Source organism: Rhagoletis zephyria, unplaced genomic scaffold (genome assembly GCF_001687245.7).
Source record: "Rhagoletis zephyria isolate East Lansing unplaced genomic scaffold, Rhagoletis_zephyria_1.1 Rzeph_scaffold_09179, whole genome shotgun sequence".
NCBI lineage: Eukaryota > Metazoa > Arthropoda > Insecta > Diptera > Tephritidae > Rhagoletis > Rhagoletis zephyria.
In genome coordinates this window covers 1-12,485 of record NW_016166258.1, presented here as the reverse complement: position 1 = coordinate 12,485, position 12,485 = coordinate 1, and the positions used below count along the sequence as shown (strand labels likewise).

Below are 12,485 nucleotides of genomic sequence, written 5' to 3'. Positions count from 1 at the left end.
TATTTTCGCCATAGTGAAAATATCCGACATCGATAAAATACTCGGAACACTTAACAGCTGCTATCCGAGTATCAAATTCACTTTTGAAAATGAAGACGAGAAAACAAGTTCTCTTCCTTTTCTTGATATTCTTATTAAGCGACAAGGAAGGAAAATTGAATTCGGCGTTTATCGGGTGAAGTCAACATCGACCGACTGATACATTACAAACGACTCCTATCGCACATGTCAGTAAAAATTGCCATCATTCAATTCGATGGTTTACAGAATCTGCCCCTTGCCATTGTCTGCGCAAGACTATATGAAAGAATATAAATAAATGAAACACATAGCAGACACAAATAGCTTCAAGAGGTCACTCATCAATAAGCTGATAAGTAAACACTCTAACCGAATAAGACGGAACAAGGAGAGCACGCTTTTCTCACAAAATCACACCGCCAGGTCATCTAACTACAGCGTGTTTCAATGCCCTATATTCCTGCCATCACAAATATATTGAAGCACGCCTTCCAAAAATGTAATTTGCAGGTAGTTTACACCAACAACAACAAACTGAGAAATGCGCTTAGTTCAACCAAAGACAAATTGCCGACGGAAGAACTGAGCGGAGTTGTTCGCATTGCAACTGCAAATATATTGGGCAGAGAAGGAGGTCACTACGTGCACGAACAGAAGAACATCTCAATCAATATTTAGCTGTGTAAGAGTGTAAAATAATTCCTTTGTTTATGCTAATTCCACTAGTTCCCTTTGATTACATTTTTTTTAAATTTGTTTCTCTGTATCAAAGTTATTTTTCGATGTATAGATAAGTGAGACATTCTTTTTCATATCGGACACAAAACTTGGTGTCACACTTTCGATTGGCTTCAAATTTTTTTATGAGTTCTATACATGAAATAAGCTAACACATGTATGAGGAATTTTTTCTTTTCTTTTTTTTCTTCGGAGATATGATTTGTCAAAGTTTGCATTTTTTCATGTTTCTGACTTCTTCAAATCGTTGTATCTCGGGTTTTGCTCTTCGCATAGACTTCATCTTAACATCGTTTTAAATCTAAAGAAATGGGCGTAACATTTCTATAGCATTGACACATTAAGTTAAACTTTTGGCAAATAAAATTAATCTTTTGGCAAATAAATTTAATCTTTTGGCAAATAAATTTAATCTTTTGACAAGTAAAATTAATCTTTTGGTATATAAACTTAATCGTTTGGCAAATAAATTTACCCTTTGGCAAATAAATTTAATCTTTTGGCAAATAAAATTAAACTCTACTATAGTACTAAACAGTGTTTGAAAAAGTAAAAAATACATTAAAAAACTGCTGTCGCTGTGCTAGGAATGTATTTTTTTTAACTTTTGACGCTTAGCTTTACTGCGCCAATATCAAGAGTTAACCTCCAGAGGGTCAATTCGCGTTTTGCGTTATCGCTAAGTGATAAAAATAACACCTTAACACCGCATTTATTTCGGTGTTAATTTTACACTTTTCACTTCACTTTACGATAACGCAGAACGGGAATTGACCCTCAGGATAGCCGTCTGTCTGTCTGACTGTCCGTCTGTCCATCTGTCCGCCTGTCCGCCTGTCCGCCTGTCCGCCTGTCCGCCTGTCCGCCTGTCCGCCTGTCCGCCTGTCCGCCTGTCTGTCTGTCTGTCTGTCTGTCTGTCTGTCTGTCTGTCTGTCTGTCTGTCTGTTTGTTCGCGCATCACTCGAAAACGAATGCATGGATTTGAATGCAGTTTCCACCGATGTATTGCCAGAGGTCTAACTTAAAACATAGGAAGAAAAAATTAAGAGAGTTGCCACCCGTTTGAAAATTGGAGTTTAAGTAAATTGATAAGAGAAAGAGGCTGAAGAAGGCTTACAGCCAAAAATATTTTTTTAGAGTTGCCACCTGTTTGAAAATTTACATTTAATTTAATTTATAATATAAATTGAATATTGCAATGTGGGTATCAAACTGAAGGGATTTAGGAAAATGTTATTGCCGCCAGGCTGCCACCTGTTTGAAAAATTTCATTGTATTAAATTGATAAAATAAATGAAATCTATATCTACATCTATACATAGAGTAACAGGTCGATGTCTGCACCTTATAAATATTAAAGAAAAATTAATATGGTGGGTTTTTATTAAAGCTACAGAAGCCAAATAAACAATTTTTAGAATTTTTGAATCTCTGTCTGTCTGTATATTTGTACGCGCATCAGTCGAAAATATGGAATTGAATGCAGTTTTCACCGATGTATCGCTAGAGATCAAGCTTCCAATATAGAAGAAAAAATTAGAGAGTTGCCACCTGTGTTTAAAATTTCAGTTTAGGTCAATTGATATGGTAAAGTGAATACTGCAATATCGCTGTCAAAAGAAAGAAGTTTACAAAGGCTTACAGCGGAAAATATTTTAGTGGAAGGTTGCCACCTATTTGAAAACTTTAATTTAATTTAATTGATAGTATAAATTAAATATTGCAATATTGGCATCAAACTAAAGAGGCTAGAAAATTTTAATGCTGGAAACATTTTTAGGGGATTTGCCAACTGATTGGGAAATTGTGTTCATTAAAATTTGTAAATAAATGAAATATTCCAATACGAATATTAAACTAAAGAGGATTCGGAAGCTTACTTTTGAAAATATTCTTGAAGCGGGTTGCCACTCATTTGAAAATTAAATTCAGTTAAATTTATAATATAAACTAAGTGTTGCCATATGGGTATCAAACGAGAGTATTGGAGAATAATAAAATTGCAACAGGCCGATATCTGTTCATAATAGATGTTAAAGAAAAATTAATAGGGGGTTTATTATATCAACAGAAGCCAAATATAAAATTTTGATATGTTTGTCTGTATGTTTGTAAGCGTATCACGCAAAAGCTAATGTATGGAATTAAATGCAGTTTTCACCAGGGCTGCAAACCACTCCAAAAATCGATGCGGTTCGGTTCAGTGGTTGGAACCACTTAGAGAAAACTTTCACCGGTACAAGAACCGGTTCATGAGTGCCTCTGAACCGCCGGTTCGGTTCGGTTCAAGTGGTTCAATTTTGTACACTAAGAGCCAGTTTCACGAAAGCAATTTAAGTGAAATTTTTTTTATATGAACTTAATATGGAAACTGACAGAAAAAATAATGTTTCGCTTAAATTGCGTGAAACCGCAGTAAATGATACAAATATCAAAAAAATATGCCAGAAGCATGAATGTGCAANACAAATATCAAAAAATATGCCAGAAGCTTGAATGTGCAAATTTACCAATTTTGAGTTATTGGGTTGAATTGATTAACCTTTGGATGTTCTATGTTATACCAAAACCCAAAATGCCATACGTACACGTAAACCACAATATTTTACAATGCCAATTACATGAATATATGTAGAATTAAGTCTCATAAAACAAACATTCAAACTAGATTTCCCAACATTTTAATTTCTACACGTTCATGTTTCCGTCATAAGGGGACGATATGTATGTATGTGTGTATAAAAAGAAAAGGTTTTGTTATTGAGATCAAATTCATTTATAATATTTATCAAAACTTTGCTTTGTTAATTACAAAAATTAATATGTATATATACCACACTAAGTGTGAATGATGCTAATAGTTATTATAATAGCATGACAATACTGAGAATGATTATTATGTAATAATAAATTAAGTCGTTGAGATCAAATTCAAATATCATCACGCTTATGTAGATATATCTCAAAACTTTGCATTGTTAATTACCAGGAAACGGATTTTATGGAAATTGCCTTTTTTCCTGCTAACGAGATAGAGCATATTCGATTAAGAATGTCCACGATTTAGCTTTCCCTGATTCCATATATACACATTTGATGTTGCCTTTTTTTGCCTTTTTTAAGATATTTGCCTTTTTTAAGATATTTGCTTTTTTTAATATATTTGCCTTTTTTGCCTTTTCCACCTTTAAAAAAGTGATTATAGCATTTACAATTTTTTTTAAGATTAAAAAATTTACACATTGCCCATGCGGCTTATAGAATCGCAGAGACCTCTTGCCAAATTGGTGTTGGAAATATTCAAAGCCGTTTTCTCAGCTAACGAAGGCTTGGACACAATAAGTGGTGTGTATAAAATTGTAAATGGCGAGGAAAACGCCCTTATTCCTGATAATATGAACGTTTCAAACGTTCCATGTTTAAATTGGGCGCCGCTTGTATCAACTTACGTCGAGCACACATTTAGTACATTCAAGGCTTTTCTTCGCGAAAATCGAATGAAAATGCTGCCAGAAAACTTCAAAATGCCTCTTGTGGTTCAGTGTTACTAGAACTATACAGATTAAAGTTTTATGAGTTAGAAACTCGAAAGGATAAAATAGTCAAAGATTCAAAGTACAAATTTTTCATATAATGAAACTAGTTCATAGTTTTTCTCTTTTTACTTGTAATATAAACATTTCTAAAATAAATGTGTTTTTTGATTGTTCTTCGTATTTTCTGTCTTTTTTTAGTGCCTTTTCCTGCCTTTTTCGCTATTTTGTTTTGCCTTTTTTGCACCACCTAGTGCCTTTTCCTGCCTTTTTCACTATTTTATTTTGCCTTTTCCAGCCTATTTCGTTATTTTATTTTGCCTTTTTTATAGGTTTTTAGGTCCTAAAAATTACAAACATTATTGTTTCAAAGAACTTTTGATAATGCATTGGAATTCATACTTGACGAAGAGACAATATTGCATCTAAGTTTGAAACTTTTTGGTCAGAATTACTAAGAAAATCGAGTGTACAGTTTTACAGCTCATTAAATTTTAGGATAACAAAGTGCAAATTTGAAGTGCCTTAAAAAAAATTTTAAATTAACACCAATTTTAAACTCCTTCAAAGTTGCACTTTATTATACGAAAATTGAATGCGCTATAAAACTGCACACTCGATTTTTTTTATTCATTCTGACTAAAAAGTTTGAAACTATTGTGGCAATTTGTGGATTCTTTTTAATTTTCTTACAAAGTTTTGAAATTTGGATTCATGTAAATACATATGTAGGTTTTATTATATAATAAGCAATACTTTTATACAAAATTAATGATTGAAAAACAGAAAATATTCAAAATTATATCATTTTCAATTGGAAACACTTCAAGCGTATTAATTGGCAGAAAGTCTTTTATTGTTCAGGTCTGTTCTGAAAACGGTACGATTTAAAATTGGTGCGATTTGCAAAATATTTTTTTAATAAACAAAATGGAAGTAATAAATATTTCAAATACAAACCGCTAAAAACAGAAGAAATCTCCATAAAAGATTTTGTAAATCTCACCAATTTCAAATCGTATGATTTGCCTGATTATACAGTATTTAAGTTTATTAAAAGAATGTCTTCTAATAAGTCTTCGTCTATACTTGCTCTTAAGTCTGATAAAATAAATTTTAAAGTTGAAAATGCTTTTCGACCATGATAAAAACATACCAAGGTAGAACCGTTCTCTCAATTTGTCGGCCATGATTTTTTTTTTAAGTTTGCCAACATTTTCAATCATATAAAAGTGAAAATAAAATGAAAATGTGTGTGTGAGTTTGTGAGTAAACTTAAAAATTAAATTGTTTGGAAACGTCAAAAATTTTAAAAGTTACTCTCAGCGGTTCTACCTTACTATATTTTTATCATGCTTTCGACCGACACTTGCGTTCCAGGAGCAGCTAGTACAATTTCAGCTATGCTCTTTAATTCTTTCTCTGTATAGTTTTGCCAGAATTTCAAAACGTCTGTATGTGGAGAAAGGCGTTTAATGTTATCGAAACAAATAATTATGTCTACAGTCGTTTTTCTGTTTGGTAAAGTTTCCTTTTTATTCAATTGTTCAAGTATGGATTCCAGTTCATCATCATCGGAGCTTATCTTAGATTGTGGGGACTCCACCGAAGTTCCTAGACAATACATTTTAGATTTTAATTCGAAAGTTCTTATCAAATGTTTTTTTGCTACATCTTTTTCTGAGTGTGATAATAAAGTCTGATACCTGGGGTCTAAATAAACGGCAGCTAAAACACTAGAATTACTTACTAAATATTCACCTCGTTTTTTTAATGCAGTTACGAACTTACGGCTTAACCATCCTAGTTTTTTATCAACTTTGGTTTTACAAGAATACCAAGCAAAAAACATATCACTTAAAAGTAAATTTTTTCTTTGCAATTTAAGTGCTACATCATATGCTGGGTTAAGAATTTCGCAAATGTTTTCAATTAGTTGCCAATCATTCTTAGACATATGCAATTCTTTTATGTCGTCAGCGCTTTTTAAGCAAAGTTTTTTTAAATCAAGTAAACGCTTAAACATTTTATATGTTGACCCCCATCGAGTCACGCATTCAATAATTGGCTTGTGCAAGTTTTCAACAAGGTAGGCGTTCTAAGTTTTTTTACTACGGTTTTAACTTTGTTGCGGATTTCACCTATTTCTTTTAAAAAATCCGACACTGCAAAATTTAGTGTATGTGCAGCACACCTAATGACACTAATCGAGTTGTGACTTAAAAAGTCTGCCTCAAGTTCTTCAAACATTGAATTTGGAATGGTTTCGCAGGAAATTTCTTCATCGACGGTAACGTCGTCATCATCTCCGTCATTAATGGCAAAATCTTCATCAACGGCTTACTCTAAAAATAATTTATAGTTATTCATTGGGATATCCATAAAATCCTAAATATATATATTGTTTAGTTACCTTGTGAATCTGCGTCAACAACTTCATTTCCTTCTTCAATATGCAACCGTTGACTTTGATGGAAGCTTTGAGCTTTATTGAGAAACTTTCCGACGCATATCATATTCGCCGCATTGTCGACAGTTATGGAGTAAATTCTGTCCATATTTATTTCAAATGATTTTAGCACGTCTACAATTATATTCGACAAGTTCAAGCCAGTGTGCTTCACAAATATTTGCTTCATTGACAGAGTGTGTATTATAATATCGCCATTTTCAATGTACTGTGGATTGATTCCAATTATGGACCTGTCTAACCGACTAACGCAGTCCACTTTTATGGAAAGTAGGCTGCAGTAAGGAAAGTGACAATAATACATAAATATATTGATACGGGCAAACTTTACTATACAGCTACGCTATTAAGTGTCGAAGGGCGAAGGGGGTGGCAATTTATACCACCCTCATTAGAAAAGATATGGATCGCCCTTTACAACGATATAGGGTTTAGCTGGAAATCAGCCAACAAACTCTTTGCTGCGTGCCCATCTACGTCTCAAATTGTAGCTTCATAGTAAAATAAAACTATTAGTACTACATAGGCAACTGTATCTTACCGATTATCAAGTTTAGATGTCATTACAGATCGCAATTTGGCTGCCCTTTTTAAGATTTCTTCCTTTATATTTAGGCGATTGATTGAAATGCCAACAGCTTTGCACAAGGGATCTATTATTTTTCGAAACCCGCTATCTTCCATTAGTTTAAGTGGCCGTCCATTTTTTGTGACTAGCTCGATACAACCATCTACCAAATCTTGCTTTGCAACGCTCACTGTAGCTGATGGTGGTTTGCTCACAATGTATTGCGTAATATCATTTTGGTTGGAGTCATTCTTGCCTATTTTTTCGCCAATAATTTCCTCGGAAATGTCGGCGTGCTCTCTTTTTATGTGTCTCGTCAAATTTTCAGTGTACTTCCCCTTCATTTTAAATTTACAATAATTGCACTCACTTGTGTTAGTCTTCTTGTCATAAACAAATCTTTTATGTACTGGATTTAAACTCATTTTTATTAGTTGCACAAATATTTTAAAACTTTTCACAGTATGCCAAACTTGTGAAGAAAACAATAGACGCGATTGTGAAATTATAATGAAAAATGACGACTCATGGCGTTGCCATCAACCAAAAATTTTTTAGCAGTTTTAGCATCACTTGAAAATGCTTTATAGTGGATTTTCATTTTGAACCGAACCGAACCGAACCATTTTTTTGGAGTGGTTTTCGGTTCAGTTTTGTCATTTCAAAATAAAACCGGTTCGGTTCGTGGTTCGGTTCGTGGTTCGGTTCGAAGCCCGAAAAAGGCGCCGGTTCGGTTCAAAAACCGGTTCGGTTCAAAACCGGTTTGCAGCCCTGGTTTTCACCGATGTACATATATTCCTAGAGCTCTAATTGAAAAAATGGAATCCATTTTTTTTTGTTTTAGTTTATCGTCGATGATTATTCGTAGGTATTTGAACGTATTACCTTTTTCCAGTGCGTCGTTGTTTATATTTAGAGTTAGCAACGGACCGTTCTCAAAATTTCCCCTTGATATAACAACAAACTTATTTTTTTTTTCTTTCTGTGTGGAAGGATTTCGCTAAAAAAAATTAAAACTTTTCGTTGTTGCTGCCAAAAAATTAAGAAATCAGAGACGTCACGTTTTACAACTTCATACAGTTCTTTTTACAATGTATTTTACTAAACTACTAAACGGCTGCATCGGCTTGGTTCATATTTGGCAACACGTTGAAAATAAATATTCTGACCAAAAATTTACTCGGTATGTAGCTCCGAATATTCCCAAAATTCTTATACAGACTAAAACGCAAAAAACCAATATATCTCTAAAACCAATTACGCTGGGGAACTGAAACTTAGCACTGATGCATATATTGCAAATACATTGGGAAAGGGGGCGTGGCTCCTTCCTTCCATACAAACTGAACTTCTCATATAGCTTATCTCTGGAACTGCTTCATATGTTATCAATACCGTAGTTATGGCGAAAAGTGCTAATTATTGGAAAGGCTGGATCGATATACATTTACGTAAACGTGCTAGTATCATTCGATTGGGAACCATTTTCTCCTAGATTTCTAAATCCCATTGAACTATTGTAAATTTGTCTTTAATTTTCAGTAAAGTAAAATTAATGTAAAAATTTTGAAGATTTTTTTTAAATTTTTCACAAAGAATGGAGCTTTGTTTTTACGAGTTTCGCTATAAACTGTCCTCTCTACATACCTATTTGCATAATGATAGCCGTTTTCGTTGTTCGGAATAAACTCAAAAAACATTGAATAGAGTTCCGTCAGATTGTCGGAGGTTTCCTTACATACATATATGGTCCAATTACATGCTACTATAAAACTCGCTAGGTGGTGCTGGAGTAGAGTTATTTATAAAAATCGTATTTACTAACCGATTTCGTTTAAATTTTAAATGTGAGCTATGTGCGGTTAGTGTCGCTGGAGTTAAGGTTGAAATTCATAACACGTATTCATTTTATAGTAAGCAATGGTTTTGCAGAAAATGAACCCAATGGATGGCGCTGCAGCCGAAATGCATAGAAACCCCGTGTGGTTGGTCTACTTTCGACCTATGTTTAAGTTATACGAATTTAGTTTTCAGACGCCCTCATGCACGATCATGCGGTCTTGCATCTACCCAGAAATCAGTTCATAAATTTTACCACGAATTGTAAAAGTGGTCAATTAACAAGGAAAGATCACCGTAGGTATTTCAATTGCTTCATTTGAAAGATACTTAAAACTATGTTCCCATTGGCGTAATTTAGAGGTCAATCTTAATTTACGCATAAATTAAGTACAAACTAAGTAATGTCTCCTTGTAAAGTCTCTCAGTAAATTAAGTTGAAAGTACGTAGTTTATCTTAAACCAAGGACCAAGTCACGAACAAATCAGTGTCGGCTCTAATTTTATCGATAATAATCGAAAAAATTATTGTCCCATAACTGATATGTCATTGTGTTTGGACGTTTTTGGTTTTAATAATCGCGCGTGGTAGTTTGTAAAATATTTTCAGAAGCTTTCTCTTTTTATCACTCATCTAAAATCAAAAAAATTACCACAAACAACTCAGAATATAAAAATATACGCAATTACTCACATTCGCGATCTCTTTTGGTTAAATAAACAATAACACAGGGTTGCTACAAAGCTGTCAAGACAAATAAAGAATCGCGTGTATGAACGCACTTAATTTAGTGAAGTATTTTAAACGAAACTAAGTATTTTATGTTGGTAATGTGAACATAGTTTAAGAGTACGTGTTAAGATAATTTGATAGCTGTGGTCGGTAGCTCGTCGTTTTCATTGTGTTCGGGCTAATAGACGATNATCATTAAGCAATGTACCGGAAAACTTTTCATCCTGTGGGACAGCGAGGATTCTTGGCCCTCCTATAAAGAAAACGCACTTCTGTGATCTTGAGTTTCCCTATAAGAACTTTTGTTGGCATACGCATCGCACCAATGTTGTAGTTGCAAGATCATACAAAAAGATTACGCATGCNATTGGCAGAGATCACACAGGTGGAAATAAGACCATCAGTAAAGCTCATGACACCAAAAGGGATTGGTATTCCATATGGTATCACAGCGTTACTATTATTGGCCTATGTGTGAGGAGGATACTGCGCCTTAGTGGTTTCAGCTTAAATAAAAAATTTTGACTTTACAGACTAAATTTGTTTTTAAACGCTCTTTTGCATTGGCTAACGTAAAAGCTCTTATTAGGCGCCGCGAAGTAAGCGGGCATTGGCTAGTACAATATAAATTCAAGGCCGTATTTAAGAAAAGCCTCCTAAATTCGACAATTTTAATGCGATTGCAATTAATGCGGTATCAGTTTATTTGAAAATAGATTTAATTTAGACAGTACTGCATCTTTTGAAATTGTGGAAATTATCAATGGTCAAAATTTAAAAAATTAAGAGAAATATAGTTTTTTTTTTGTTATTTTACCACATACAAAATCCCAACAAGCCAAGTCCGAAAATAGATTATTAAATACCATTTTAAAGGCCAATCCTCTTCTCAGATGACATTCGATCTATGAAATCGAGTCAAAAATAATCATTCAAAAACTCGTAAATCTACAAAACCGTATTTTTTAACCTAAATCGACAGGTCGTGACCTCTAAATGGCCTTTAAAATATCTATAAAAATAGGCAATAATATTTCTCATAAAAACGAACATTTTCGATGAGCATCCTAATGTACATATGAGCGTATGAATATAAATGAATTTTTTTTGAACCTGCGTCTGCAAATATATTAAGGGAGTTCAAGATTTGTAGCATTTTAGATGTTTTTCATCCCATTTGGCCATAATGCGTGGTTTGGTTGAAATAAAACGCGCCAGATAGTGTGACGAATATTTGAGACCATGCTGTGACAGAACTGTTTGAAAGTGCGCAGTCAAATCAACAAAACAAAGAAAAACCAAAAAACACTTTTCAGCTACCCTGTAGGTTAACTCTTCATATTGGCGCAGTAAAGCTAAGCGTCAAAAGTTAAAAAAAAATGCATTCATAACACAGCAGCAGCAGTTTTTCAGTGTATTTTTTACTTTTTCAAACACTGTTTAGTACTACAGTGGAGTTTAATTTTATTTGCCAAAAGATTAAATTTATTTGCAAAAAGATTAATTTTATTTGCCAAAAGATTAAATTTATTTGCCAAAAGATTAAATTTATTTACCAAAAGATTAAATTTATTTGCCAAAAGATTAATTTTATTCGCCAAAATATTAAATTTGTTTGCCAAAAGATTAAACTTATTTGCCAAAAGTTTAACTTAATGTGCAAATGCTATATATACACATGGTCAAGATTGTCCTAAAGCTAACTTAGCTATTAACAGTTGAACTTTTTGAAGTGAAGACCAGTAAATTAAGAATTTAGAATTATATCATCGTAATCCTTGTTTAATTCTCTATAAAAAACGTGGTTCAAAAAATAGACGTTTTGCAAGAAATATTTTTAAAATCTTTTTCTTTATGATGAGATGACATATTTTGAGAGAATCAACCTTTTTTTGTAATTTGTTTCAAGTTTATGTTATTTATTTGCAAATTCCGAGGTATTCTATCCAGGTATAATATTTGTATGGCAAGATTTTTCTTTAAGGCGACAAACCCGTAGCAGATTTTGGTGCGAATTTTGACAGAATATCGCTTCGTTAACAACATTTTTTCCAAAATTTTTTCAATCAAAGAATATTCTAGAAATGGGCGTGGCTATATTAAAACCAAAATTTAAAAATTTAGACTTTATTATGGATTTTACCAGAATATCTATATGGACTGAAAAAGTTGTGGAACAAATATTGTTAAAGAAGCGATATTCTGCCGAAATCCGCAATAAAATCTGCGTTTTGGTAACTTTGGTCCTATAATTGACACGACCGTTTCTACGGGTTTGTCGCCTCAAAGAAAAATCTTGCCGTACAAATATTATACCTGGATTCTACCGGAATCTGCAATAAAATTTAAATTCTTGCAAAAATCCGATGTTTAACGCCTTTCTAAATATATGTCAACATAAGTTTTCGAAAACAAATTACAAAAAATTGTTGATTTTCACAAAATATGCCATCTCGTTATAAAGAAAAATATTTTAAAAAGAGTTCTTGAAAAACGCCCACTTGTTTAACTACGGTTTTTATAGAGAACTAGTAGAGCACCCGACGTCGTTCGGGGTAAACAAATACAAATATAAAACAGTAA

At 33.1% G+C, this 12,485-nt stretch overlaps 1 protein-coding gene across 1 annotated transcript; it reads right to left on the bottom strand.

Moving 5' to 3' along the window:
* Window positions 1-6,705: 6,705 nt before the first annotated feature.
* LOC108375596 (uncharacterized) lies at window positions 6,706-7,674 on the bottom strand (the record flags this gene model as incomplete). Its single annotated transcript, XM_017631740.1, has 2 exons — window positions 7,304-7,674; window positions 6,706-7,037 (listed from the first exon to the last, which is right to left on the bottom strand). Coding segments are annotated over exons 1-2 (703 nt in total), but the record flags the coding sequence as incomplete, so codon positions are not given.
* Window positions 7,675-12,485: the final 4,811 nt, after the last annotated feature.